The 14,385-nt window shown below is 23.6% G+C and overlaps 2 protein-coding genes and 1 long non-coding RNA gene across 6 annotated transcripts; 2 read left to right on the forward strand and 1 right to left on the reverse strand.

Annotated features, from left to right (window-relative positions):
- The first annotated feature begins 600 nt into the window (after window positions 1-600).
- LOC108002127 (growth hormone-inducible transmembrane protein) lies at window positions 601-3,533 on the forward strand. Of its 4 annotated transcripts, none has more exons than XM_017063612.2 (5): window positions 601-915; window positions 1,096-1,315; window positions 1,669-1,780; window positions 1,891-2,508; window positions 2,581-3,533. In XM_017063612.2, the coding sequence occupies exons 2-5, from the start codon at window positions 1,114-1,116 to the stop codon at window positions 2,666-2,668; spliced, it is 1,020 nt and encodes a 339-aa protein (XP_016919101.1). In that variant the 5' UTR covers window positions 601-915; window positions 1,096-1,113; the 3' UTR covers window positions 2,669-3,533. The 4 variants fall into 4 exon arrangements, with proteins under 4 accessions (XP_016919101.1, XP_016919103.1, XP_016919104.1 ...); XM_017063614.3 differs by having other exon boundaries at window positions 674-1,027; XM_017063615.3 differs by having other exon boundaries at window positions 674-1,013.
- Window positions 2,909-14,047, reverse strand: LOC108002126 (TBC1 domain family member 25). The gene is made up of 9 exons (XM_017063611.3): window positions 13,208-14,047; window positions 8,865-8,974; window positions 7,518-7,613; window positions 7,271-7,433; window positions 6,048-6,705; window positions 5,233-5,620; window positions 4,850-5,158; window positions 4,298-4,714; window positions 2,909-4,216 (listed from the first exon to the last, which is right to left on the reverse strand). Exons 1-9 carry the CDS (start codon window positions 13,280-13,282, stop codon window positions 3,796-3,798), a joined length of 2,637 nt encoding a protein of 878 aa, XP_016919100.1. The 5' UTR covers window positions 13,283-14,047; the 3' UTR covers window positions 2,909-3,795.
- Window positions 9,494-10,735, forward strand: LOC133667790 (uncharacterized). The gene is made up of 2 exons (XR_009833398.1): window positions 9,494-10,300; window positions 10,482-10,735. It is a non-coding gene; the product is annotated as an uncharacterized LOC133667790 (long non-coding RNA).
- Window positions 14,048-14,385: the final 338 nt, after the last annotated feature.

A 14,385-nucleotide genomic window follows, 5' to 3' on the forward strand; every position in this document is an offset into this window, starting at 1 on the left:
ATTAGTCTCTATTTTTATTTAAGATAGAATTATTAACAATAATTGTAAAATATATAATTTACAAATAATTTGATATATTCTTTTAAAAATATTTTCATCAAACTATGTTACTGAAAGTAAATATATTTATATATTTAAAAATAAACAATAAAAAACTTAATTTGATAAATTACTCTTAAAATCATTTAGATAACTATATTATATATTAATATATATTAATATATATTATATATTATATATAACTATATTATATAATTATATATATATATATATATATATATATATATATATACAAAAACTATTTTCATGAAAATATACAATAAATATAATGAGTATTTCATAGAAAATCATAAAACAATCTTATAATATTTTCTAATATTTTCATTTAATAACTGAAATCATAAGAATTATGTGATTTGTTTGTTGATTTTCGATCATTTATATCAGTAAATATATTGTAATTGAAAAAATATATATCAATATAATATAAATAATGAAAAAATATAAATTAATAAAATATAATATATTGAAAATCTTGTTAATATTTATATGCATTAAAAATGGTACTTCATTCATAAATAATTTTGCTATCTTTATAGTATTTATTTTTAAGGTTGTCAGAAAATATCTCACTAGGAAGAATAGGAAAAAGTAATATATAATATAATAGAGCAAAAAATGAAAGTGGGGGAACAAATGACGGATATTTCATTATATGATGTAACGTTTGTCATGATTCTTAGTTCCTACTTTGTTCCACTATTATTCTCTCCCATTCTTCCCATAGTGAGATCTTTTGCAGCAACTTTGTATAAACATGTATGTGAAACTGTGAATGTAGATCAACGAAATTGCTAGTAGTTCGAGATATCGGTTATATCGATATAGTCGTGACAATTGCAGCATATTGCGTCTGTGAGTAATCACAAGAAATTTTTGCGAAAAGATATTGCTCTGGAGTTTTAAATAAATTTTGATAGATATGTGAATATCTTTCAAATACTTAAGACTTAGTTAGTTCAAAATCGTGTGTAATTTTTGTTGATTAATATACAAATGTCATGCTGTTTTTATTAATCATATCTTATATTTCAGATAAAATAGCGTACAAAAATGATGCTCGCTAGAGTGTGTCGAAGCAGTATTTCACCAAATTTAGTTAATTTACTGAAAACTCCAATTAATTCGAAACCTTTTATTCCGAGAATTCAATCCACAAGATTATTTGCTAACGATGGACGAAGCACATTTGCAAGATCTACTCGTAAATCAACTTCTCTTTCAGAACAAGCAATGGCACCTGCTGGAGAAACAGGTAAGATATTAATTAATAAAAAAATTTTAAATGAAAACAATGTAAATTATACATGTAATATATAATATAATACAATTACAATCATAGAAATATATATTATAGAAATTATAAATTACTTCAAATAAATTATTGCAAGTTATTTATTGCTACGAAATTTTAAAAATAACAATGAAATTCATTTCTTAAATGTTTTTTAAGCTTTACTAAGATTTATCATATGATATAAATTATTTTATGAATGTTGTACATATATAATAATTATAGTAAATATTAATATTTATAATTATATTAAGTATTAATAGAATCAATTAATAACATTAAATTTATTAATAAAAACATTTTTATATGCATAGCATTTACTATTGGAAAAGGAGTTGTTGCTGGTGGTGCTGTTATAGGATTAGGTTCCTTATGTTATTATGGTTTGGGTTTGTCGCCATCCATGGGAGCTATAGATTATGCAAAGTATTTTTTCTTAACTACTATTACAATTAAAAAAAATATCAAATCATTATCAATGAGATAAATACAAATTATAGAATATAATAATAGAATATTTATTTAATTTTTTACAGATTATGGCCTCAATATGTAAAGGATAGAATTAAGACTACATATATGTACCTTGGTGCATCTATAATAACTAGTGCTGCAACTGCAGCAATATGTATACGTTCACCAACTATTATGAATTTAATAATGCGTCAAGGGTGGCTTGCCATGTTCGTATCTTTAGCATCTGTTTGGGGTAGTGGAATATTGCTACAGTCTATTCCATATAAAGAAGGTTTTGGTGCAAAACAAATAGCATGGTTAATTCACACTGGCACTATTGGTGCATTTCTTGCACCTCTCTATTTATTTGGAGGACCATTGGTACTTAGAGCTGCATGGTATACTGCTGGTGTAGTTGGTGGTTTATCAGTAGTAGCAATTTGTGCACCAAATGAAAAGTTCTTGAATATGGGAGGTCCATTAGCAATTGGTTTGGGACTTGTATTTGCAAGTAGTGTTGGTACAATATTTTTGCCACCTACAACAGCTATTGGATCTGGCTTATATTCAATATCCTTATATGGTGGTTTGGTGCTATTTTCAATGCTTCTTTTGTATGATACTCAAAAAATTATTAAACAAGCAGAAAATTACCCAGCTTATAATCATCTTGCAAGGCCATATGATCCAGTTAATAAGTAAGTAAATTGAGTAATTATGAAAAATTTTAAAATATATATATTTATATATATTTGCATTTTTTATTTCAGTGCAATTTCAGTTTATATGGATGTAGTAAATATCTTTCTAAGAATTCTCACAATATTAGTGAATGGAGGAAACAGAAGAAAAAATTAAAAGTGCTTTCCAATAGGCTAATTCAAAAATTATGGATTTCCATTTTCGTATGATGTTTGGAAAACGTCGTGATTTAGTATTTAAAATTATTTTGCAATAAATAAGTTTTACAAATATAATCTACTTTATGTTATATCTTAAGATGATATGTAAATTATTAGCTTACTTAAAATAAAATATAAAATATAAAAAATAAGTTTTTTTTAAACATGCAAAGAGGAAAAATTTATATTTCAATTATTAGCGATAAAATTAAATGCATTTTATTGTCATTTCTCAAGCATATTGTTTGAGAGCAAAGTAAGATACAACTACTAAGTATATAATTATAGATATTTTATAAATTTAAGCTATTTACTTAATTTTAAATTAAGATACAGTGAAAAGATTTATGAATGTGATACAATTGTGCATAATATCAAGGAATTATATTAATGCAAGTGAAATAGATTTAATGTCATTCTCAACATGTTTAAAATCTATTGTAATGATTGCACATTAGTTTTATCAAAGAAATATTTATAAATTTCACTTAATTTCTTAAAATTATGCGAAATATAATAATTATTTTCAATAGATAGTAATAATTGCTATCACATTGCAGATAATTACATTCGTTTATATATTTATTTGTGTTTATTCATACATGATCACTAAAAAGGTTTTATTCTTTCAAATTAAAATTATTTTTTTCTAAGAAAATAAACTTTATTTTAATACGAAATTCATTAGTAGGCAGTAGAAGAATAGATAAATGCAAATAAATAATATAAAATAATATTTCTTGAAATATATCTTCATTAATTAATGATAATATTTAAATTGAAAATATATCAATCATTATAATTAAAAAAATTAAAAGAATACACAAAAAGTTCATTATTTTTTATGAACGCATGTTAAAAGAGCACCTTGAGATTATTTAAATTTCTTATTGCCTAATTTATCACTGATACGTATTTTATCTGATATTTTTTTTCATTTACAGAAGATGTTTTGATTTATATTTCAGATCTAAAAAACATATTTTAAACTTATTTTTTTCATGATTTATCTTAAATGATACAATATTTTAAAATCGTCCATTTTACTTATGTTAATAAGTACAACATTCAAGCATTATGGGATTACACATTTACAGAATCTGATTTCGCAGCTAATGATGATGAAGAATGCCTTCTAAGATAACCAGCGAATAATTGTCTCGCTTGATTGAGCACTCGAATAACATTATGTCGTCGAACCATTTTATCGAAATGCATTGCCATTTCGTTATAATCCATCTGATTACGCATAACAAAATCTCTATGTTGTAATAATAGAGTAATACACAAAAACATAAGGAATGGATTACCACCACCAAATTCATGAGGTGGAGGTAGTGAACTTTCTCCCAATTGATCTTCACAAGTTCCTGCAGGAATAAGATTTGTAAGCTCTGTAGCTTCTTCGCAGTGTTCTTGTATTGATTGTTTTATTGGACTTTCTTGTATCGTTGCATTTTGATGCCAACTTTCTGCCTCTTCACTATCCGAAGCAGATTCAGATCTATGTGATTTTAAAATTCTTATTTCTAGACTATATTTCGAAACATATAATTTTATAAAAATTAAGAAATTAAGTATATACCTCGTAGTACGTTTAAGTAATCTAATTGGGGTAACAGATTTAACACCATTTTGATCTTCTAATATTTCGCCATCATATTCAAGTTCCGCTTGTTCATCGGGAGTAGCTGGATGATTTTTTTGTTGTAATGTATGTAAAGGATTTTCCCATACAAATACATCAGCAGCTGGACTACATCTTGCTAATTCCGTATCTGTTTCGCTATCAACTAATTCACTTTCTCTTTTAGAAAGAACGCAATCACACTGTTGATCGCTTGGCGGTGATGGTCCGAAAACTTGTCGATCGAGTGATTCTAATTCCAGTCTTAATTCTCTAGTCATAGAAGTAGTCATTGGAAAAAAATCTGTTGGATCATCTGGAGAACTAGGTTCATCTCTTAAAACTCTAATTACTCCGCTTTCGCTCGAAACACGTCTAAAAAAATAATATAATTTTTGATTATAAAATAATTTTCAATTTCTATTTAAAAAAATAAATAATAATAATAATAATAATAATAAAAGTAATAAAAGAATAATAAAAATATTTTTTGATAATTGAAAATATCACCTCAATTCTGGTTCAGCATCACTTGGTGTTATTTTACTACGATTGAGACTCGTAAAATTTAAAAATTCGTTCAGATTTTTTACTACTCGAGCACATTTCTTTTCGCCATCATTTTGTTCGTTATTTTTAATTTGATCTTTACTAGGTAACGACAATCTTTCTTTCAATTCCAGCAAATTTACACGTTTATATTTACCAGACAAAGAATCTGTACTTAGGCACTTTTCCGTAGATTCTGTGTTTCTTCGATTTTTCGCTGTCGTCAAATCATTCTCTGGTTCAGAAAACGTCTCGTAAGGAGAGCTCGATCTGCAGACAGCGAGTTTCACTTTATATTATTATTTTTGTATTTCACTGCTTTCATCATTTTTGCATAGAAGTACCTTTTTGAGTCACCGTTTGTTTCTGAGGAGCTTTGCAAAGATGGATCCTCCGTGTTTAAAGTTTTTCTTTTACCAGCAGTAGCAATACTCGCAGAAGAACTTTGTCGTCTGATAGCACAAACTTTTGTATATGCATTTTCACGAATGTGTTTCACATTTGGACTCGGAGGTGGTGAAGGTGGAGGAAAAGGTACTTCAGCTAAGTTAAGTTCTCCGTTCGGCGGTGATGCTGGCAAAGCAGCCCATAAAACTTCAAGCATTCTTAAAGCATCATCCAAAGCAAATTCACGCTTCATTTCTAATAAAAGCCATCGGTAACAAAATAATAAATCATCCGCTTGATGAGATTTTAGATAAGCATAAAAGTCTGGATCATAATGTTGCAAACCTTAAAAAATGTAGATAATATATAATAATTATACAAATATTATAACATTTATTAAGTTACTTTTCTAATTTGAGAAAATTATGCAAATCAACTAGAAGATTGTTTTCTTTCTTTCTATTTATAAGTTCATTTTTTAAATATCAATGTTCATATTTTCTCTCATTAATTACTTTTAATGTGAATTATTATTATTATATTATTATATTATGTTATTATATTAGTTTTTTTTATATAAATAAAGATTTTTATATTATATATAATTTTTATAATATTTTAATTACTCGTATTTTATATTTTAAATTTAAATTAGCTTTAAATTTAATATTATATTATAACTTTTTTTCATACCTGATATGTAATTTATTTTTTATAATATCAAAAATTACAATCTCCTAATTATTTAGGAAATACATTAAATCTTACATACCTTCAGCTAAGTGAGCAAATTTCGTAGTCATTGCAATTCCATCAAGCATGAAATTATCTTTTAATCTTCTCATAAGAGCGCACAAGCATATATACGCTTGTGCTTCGTCTCTCATAGTAACCAATAAAGGTGAAGCCAAATCGCTCATACCTTGACAATAACTAACGCTCGGATGATTTAAGGCATACGTTGTCAAAATATTAAAAAGACTGGCTGTATTTTGATTATCATCAGAACCACCATAAAATTTATGATGTCTATCGGTTCTTAAAACGTCTTTCCGTACCATACTTGTTACATATGCCAAATCTCCAACATTTTGTCCTTTTTGCACCAGTGTTTTCCATCGTTCTCGAAGATTTTGATATTCTTGTGATTTTTTCTTCATGTAGTCCATTCTTTCGCGACCGGACATGCCTTCGGGATATACATTTAAAATATGTTTCCAAACTACTTTTCGTAAACTAGGTTCAATTCCACCAAAGTATATCACGGCTCTTAGTTCTTTAGGATGTATTACTTGTCCAATAGGATCCAAAAATCTTCGAAATTCCGCATCTGTCAATGGTGGTCGTGGTGGTTGAGTACTTTGTTGATGCGATGATTCTTCACTTAAATTACCCAAAGCACGTTGAACCATATTTAATGTTCTTTCCATCTGTTGGAAATAATATACTTAATTTATAAAGTATACATTTAAATATACATCTTTTTAATCATGTTTACAAATTTTATAAATAATGAAATATTGTTAAACATATAATATAAATGTATCTATATTAATTACAATGACAAATTATGTAAATATATTCTACTTATGAAACAATATATATGAGACATTAATCTTATTAATAACTATATAATAAAATAATCATTTTAATATCATGAAATTAAAAATTTTAGAATATATTAGATTTTAAAACATAATCTCAAAAAATAAAGAAAAAGAAAAATGTATTTTATTTTTTTAATAAATAAAATTGTTATTTATAAAATATTGAATTATCATTTAATGAATATTTTAATATACATCTATTTTATCACGAATATATAAAATATATCTATTTCATTATTCATATGTAATATTTGTAATTATATATAAATATATACAATTATTATTTAAATATTATATATATTATGTTCCGTTAAAAAAAAACTCGAAAGAGAAATAATTGCATTCTGATTTTTAGATGAATAGAAGAAAGAAAAATAACAATACTCACCTTATTCATTATGAGACCCGGTAACTTGGGTGTCTTGTATGGAAACCCGGTTTCTTGCCGAGTCGATACTTCCTGTGCATTCTGTTCCCAGTAACATTCACAATCACCTGTCTCTCCAAATGGTTTTAAGTTGACTTGCAAGTATAAATATGGTTCAGAGGCGCTACAATAAAATATGATGATGATTAATATTAGATTAACATTTATTATCGTTTATCATTTAGATAGGAATGATATTAAAATTTACCTAATAAATGCTGCATCCAAATCCCAATCCGAAAGCAAAAATAAATATGTTTCTGATCCATAATCATCTATTGCTCGATATGAAACTGTGAATTCTCTGTAAAAATATTTCGAAAAATTATTTTTTTTTTCATTGATTTTTTAAAAATTAATAAATTTTTTAAAAATTTTCATAAATTTTTACAATTTTCTATACATAATTCAATATCGAGATAAAAATATTTTAATAATGGAATTGATTACATTTTATTAATTTTTATACACATATATAAAATACAAACATAATTTACAAACATATATATTTAGATAATTATAGAAAATATATTTATACAAAAGAACAATGTATTTGATATATTTAATTAATTATAATTAATTATAAGAAATATTTCAGATATTCTTTTTTTTTATATAAATTTTTTATATATATTATATATATACTATACAATTTTTTAGTTAAAAGTTTTCATTTATCAAATGAATATATTTTTTCACAAGTTAATGTAATGTTTTACTTAGAAATAAATGATTCCTTTCATAGAAAAGAGATAATTTTACAACTAATACATATATATATATATATAGATATGAAATACAATAACAAAATGAAAAAATTTATTTCTATTTTAACTAAAGAAATTGGAATTTTTATTTACTGCAAAATATTATATTCTCGTTATTTTAATATTCTTTAAATACTATTTCTTTTTTTGAAATTAATATAAATAAAATATAATTTCTTTATGAAAATAATAAATATTGATCAATTCACATCATATTTATTAATAATGATTAAAAACAATATAAATAATTTTAAAATACTTAAATTCAATATTAACTTTTTGATATTCGATATCCAGAAATAAAAAATTTCTCTATACTTTCAATATAATATAAATGTATATTGTATGTATATATTATAAATTTTACAATTTATAAAATAAAAATTAAATTATTATTTTCTGGACCATATTTGAAAGGAATATCTTTTAATGTTTTCTTTTTATTTTTTAAAATATTTTTTTTATTTCTTATATTTTTTAAAAATATTTTTTCTTAAAATTTTATATTCGCATCATTTTTTATTATTTATTATTTTTAATTAATATTTTAATTAATTTTTGATTAATGATTGTTAATAATTGTTTAATAATAACAAAAAAAAATAATTCGCCAAAATTTTTTATTTTTATAATCTAACGCGAACTCGGTTTTTGCATAGATATATGTTAATCACTTTGTGTTCAAAGCAAATGAATATTCGAAGGTTCGTTCTTTTATGTTTGCAATATAATATACTCGATGTAATATACTCAACGATTATTCGCTGTTAACAGTGTTACTATCTTACCCTTTAATGTCGAATGCTTTGATGAGTATACTTTGAAGCACTTCGATAGATGTTATCTGTGGGTCTACGCTGAATTTTCGATATTCCGGCTGATGCCTTGTCTCGCATTTCTAAAGACAAATATATGAAACATTCAATCAATTCAATTTTTCTTGTTTCTATATTTTTTTTGTTTTATTTTTATAATTGAATTATTTTCAATAATATCGAAAAATTACCCCTATTCTATATTGACATTATACTTATCATGAAAAAATACGATATATAAAATGTAATTGAATTGAATTTTTTTTTTACATAACTTTAAGAAATATTAAAATATGTTATTTATTTTTTCTCATATTTATTAAAGAACACGTTTCATTTCATTTTTATAATTATAATTTTCAATATTATTAAAGAATTGATATCATATACTAATATATAACTTATAATGTGATTGATAAGAGCAAAACAAATTATAAATTAAGTAACTCGAATATAAATTAGATAATTATAAATTAGATAATTTAGAAACATATACGATTAATAAAGATCGATAATTCGATAATTAACTCAATAATTTTCGAAATAAATTTATATGGTATGATTCAAGCAATATGTTATAATATATAAAAAATTGATGTGATTCTATTATAAATATAAGAAACAAATAAGATAAAACAGATAATTTATATAGATGCATAATAATGATAAAAATTTTGCCAATCCTTGAGATAAATTAAAATTAATAATTTAAATAAATTTAAATAAATTAGTTTACGAATTTATTTTATTTTTACTCTAACTAAAGAACTTCAGAAGAAAACCTAGAATGGAAAAAACATTGATTATCCAAGCTAATAAGATAAATCTTTTTCTATAAGCGTCTTTTCAGATAATCCTTCTATGAGTACCGAAGTTACAAATATTTTTATTATAAAATGAAAATAAAACAATTTTAGAAGATGAAATTTTATTCTGTGGAATAATGTAAGATAAGAATTAATTATAAGTTTAAATTTTTATTTAATTTCAGATTAAAGTTTTTTTTAGAATCCTATTTTCATTAGATATTAATAAATCAAAGATACATACACAATTTTCATATCTTTCCTAAAATGCAAAATAAAAACACTTAAAATAAAGAGTAACTACGACAAAGTGTTTAAAACCTTCAAGTTCTCTCTTTCCTATGAAATAAAATAATATCTAAATTGCAATATCAATCGCCTTTCAATTGTATCAACAAAAATTAACTTTTTAAATTCAAAAGAACTAGTTGTAATAATAATAATAATAAATTAGAATATATGAATTAAATATTTTTATAATCTAATGACTATAATGAAGTCGAGATTCCTGAAGTTCTAAAGTTAACCTAAAAATCTCGAACACAAGTACTATTATGAAAACGTTGGAAATTAATGTAACATCGTATTATATATCTTCTTTACGTAAGTTAATGATTATAAAATATGTTCTATGCAATTACATAAAACCATGTTGTTCATACTTTAGCGATCAATTAAATAAAACCGATCTGCTAGAGAAGACAATCGACAGGTCGTCGTGTAAATGTAATTATATACTTGAAAAAACAGCTTAAACAATTGGTAATCTTTTGCCTCTTAATAGATTCTTATATTACGAATTTCTCTGCAAGTAGAAGCTATGGATCGATACAACCAAATTTTACTTGCCAACAAGGTGAATGTCTACAGATCGCTTCAAAAAAAATCTTATAATTGAGGGGAAATAAAATATATATACAACAATGATACGAATATTTATACAATAATAAGTAATAATATAATAATTGCAACATAATAATTATATCTATGTAATTTCTAAATATTTGGATGCATAATATGATAATAAGAGGATATGTATCTTATCGTATTTTTATTTGAAATCTATAAAAAAAAATTCGTATAAACCATATAATGATTCCTAAATGATTTATTTTAATTACTATATAAAATTAAATAACATTTAGTGAATTTTTGCAGATTTATTTTTTTATAATATCAAGAAAAAAGACAATATTAATATTTTTACGAATCTCTTTTAGAATTTTTTTATGTATTTTTCTATATTGCCTTTGATGTTTTTCATCCAAAATCTTTCAGTAAGATTTTCCGTTTTCTTATTGAAAAGAGAAAGATTTGGTAAATTTGGTAAATGCTTATTATTTCAAATATTTCTTTAAATATTAAAATTAATATAATATTAAATTAATAATTAATATTAAAACTAATTTGTTTTTATCTTGTAAAAATTTTGTGAAATTTTTTTATTTTTTTATATAATAAAGAATCAATAGAGAAATAAGTAATAATAGTAGAGAAATAAAAAAAAAATAAATTAATTCTGATTATGTAAGTAATAAAATAAAATTGATTTGACTTCAATCAAACAAATAAACAGAATATGCAGTACTTGATTTAACTAAATACGCGACTTTGCTTACATTGCTACTGGATTAGCTTATTATAAAATTGCAAGCTGTTAAATCGATATATGGAATTGATAATGTAATTTATCATCAAATAATAATTTTATCATTATACGTAAGTCATTTAGATTGTCAATTAAATTTTCATAATTATAGTTAGTAGTTATTTATAATTCATAATAGTTAGTAATTATTTATTTTTTATAAATGAATTAATGAAAATTAAATTAAATTAATGAAAATAAATTAAAAATATATAAATTTTGAATCATATTTATGAAGAAAATTTAATTGTGGCATTTTCATGGCAATTTATTAACTTTAATTATTATTAACTTAACTGTTACTGTTACTAACTGTTACTGATAATTGAACACAAATTTAAAAATTCTTTTCTTTCGTGTTTCTTGAGATTTTCTGTATTAATTCAAATCGCGCATAAATGTTATATTTAAAGTAAATGACGGACATTAAATCGATGTATAATCTGTATAATCTTGAAATATATTTGTTTTAACAGTAGTGATGAATCGAATTAATTGTTATAACTATATTTAATTGTTTAACAACAAATTTGCGTTTTTTTTTAAAACTTAAGAAAATATTGTAAAAGAAAAATCAAATTAATGATATCTATAAAATTTATTATTTTATTTTATTTTGTTTTTTATTAGTTATATTAGATATTATTATTTACTATATTATTCGAATAATTAGAAATCTTCTATATCTAAAACTAGAATTAGTTGGCAATTAAACTATTTTAGTTATGTAAATCTATTTCTAATTATATTTATTTTTGACTTTGACCTAAAACATTGATCTAATTATATTATTTTAAATTTTGTATGAATTTATTAATTTTTAATATTTACACTAAAAGAATATTAACAAAAGACACGATTTACAGATTAATGACAGATATTATAATGGAATTATTGATATTCTCAAATTAAATATAAGTTTAAAATAGATAAATGACAGATTAATTGGATATAAGTTTATTAATAAATTTTATTTTATCATTAATTTTTTTAAAATTAATTATTGTATGCACAAATTCGAATTTTCAGATAATGGATATTAGATATAATTTATATCAGATATACATATCTGAAGAAGTAGTCTGGCATCAGTTTAACATCTGAATTCTAATGAATGTCAAATATGGACGCTTGAAATGTCTGTATGAAAAATACGTTACGGGGGTTTTCAATTGAACATTTCTTCCGCAATACCGCAGGAATATTTTGTCTAATATTCGGTGAAACAACAACGTGTTTTAATTATTTTTACAGAACGTTGGTTATTCCAATTAAGGAGCAACCATATTCGCTTTCTTAAAGCGAAACTGCACAAAAGATAAATATCGCAAAAACTTTCTATGGTTTACAATCACTTCTGATCACTGTAGAAATAAATTTGCTTTATTATAAAGAATTATATATTTTGATCATAAACAATATCGAATTTATTATAGAATGCGCTTTCAATAAAAATATAAAAATTTTAAATCATATTTTTTATATTATATTCGTTTCATTAAAAATATATATATATATTTTTAAATAAAAATGTATCATTTAGAATATTATGTAAAAAATTTCATTTAAATAATGACTAATAAATTTAAAAACATACTATTTTCAATCTATATTATTTTTTATAAAATTTTCCACTATCATAGAAAAATTATTATATATAGCAAAGTATTGATAATGATAAACTATAATACTTCGTTTTGCCGATAAGAATATCTTTATTTTTTATACTTTTTTGTGTGTAAAAATAGAAAATTATTCAAGAAGAAATTTCATTGGAATTTTATGAAAATAAATATTCATTTTATCGACAATATTAAATGTTAAATAAAATCTGTAAGATAAAACTAAAAAATAAACTATACCTTCACTTTGACACGCACAGCTTCTCTAGGGCAACCAAACATTTTTGATGTTGATATGCAAGCTATTTTGTGCATATGAAAAGGACGCTCAATAATTCAAGATAATTCTAGATCCATCAAAATGTACATCTCCTCGAAGAAGTTCTCGTAACACTGAATAAGATTCAACATTTCTATAGATAACAAATTTTTGTTAGGTTAATTCGTTTCACGCGACGCACAATGACTTAACTCGAAGCTTTCACTTCTTCTAGAGAGAAGCATATTAGTCTTGTCAAGATTTCTGCACTGTGTTTTTTAAAATCGAAGTTTTCGAATACGCACTAATTAACACTTAACAAGAGAGTTTATAATTGTTGCGATGACAAGATAATATATTTTAACTGATGATAATACGTTTCAGGATGTTAATTTCAAGATTGTTTCGCGCCTTTCTTAAGCTTTGGGGCAAAAATCTGTCGTTACCGCGACATCATTGACATAGCACACCGTATTCATATAATTCACGTTTGATCGGTCGAAACTGTAGGTTTCTTTTTTCGTAAAAACCACTGACACTGCAAGAGATAGAGGGGGAATAAATTTCAAAATGTGACAAGCGGAACAAAGACAGATAGAAATGCCGAAGAAAATTAGTTACATTCGAGCGACGAAAAAGAGAAAGAGCAAGAATAAGAGAAACGAGAAAGCTGAAGTAAGTCACGTTTGATACCAAGTTTAACTTGCTTGTATATCGATTAATCTCGAACGTAATAGAATATACGTATAATCGATTCTTCGTCGTTCGATGTATCGCTATCGAATTTTTTCTTGATGTATATGAATATATTTATATTTATATCTTAATTTGGCATTTATCACAAAAGACTGAATCATTTGTTAGACATTTTTTTATTTATCTCTTTAGAAATAAAAATTGATAATATTTTATATTTTATTTAAAAGAATTTACCGATGATTCCTATGTTGCCATCTAACAATGATATATTAAATTGCTTTAATTTTACAAGAATTTTTATTCTTATAAATAAAATTTTATTCCTTGTATATAGTAACGTTTATTTATCTAATTCAAAATAATCTCCTTATTTTGAATCTAAAATATTCTCTAAGAAAAGAGATTCATAAATTAAAAAATATTAAACGGTTCAAATATAAATTGTATATTGCTTAAATTC

The sequence above is a fragment of the Apis cerana genome, linkage group LG1 (genome assembly GCF_029169275.1).
Source record: "Apis cerana isolate GH-2021 linkage group LG1, AcerK_1.0, whole genome shotgun sequence".
Taxonomy (NCBI): Eukaryota; Metazoa; Arthropoda; class Insecta; order Hymenoptera; family Apidae; genus Apis; species Apis cerana.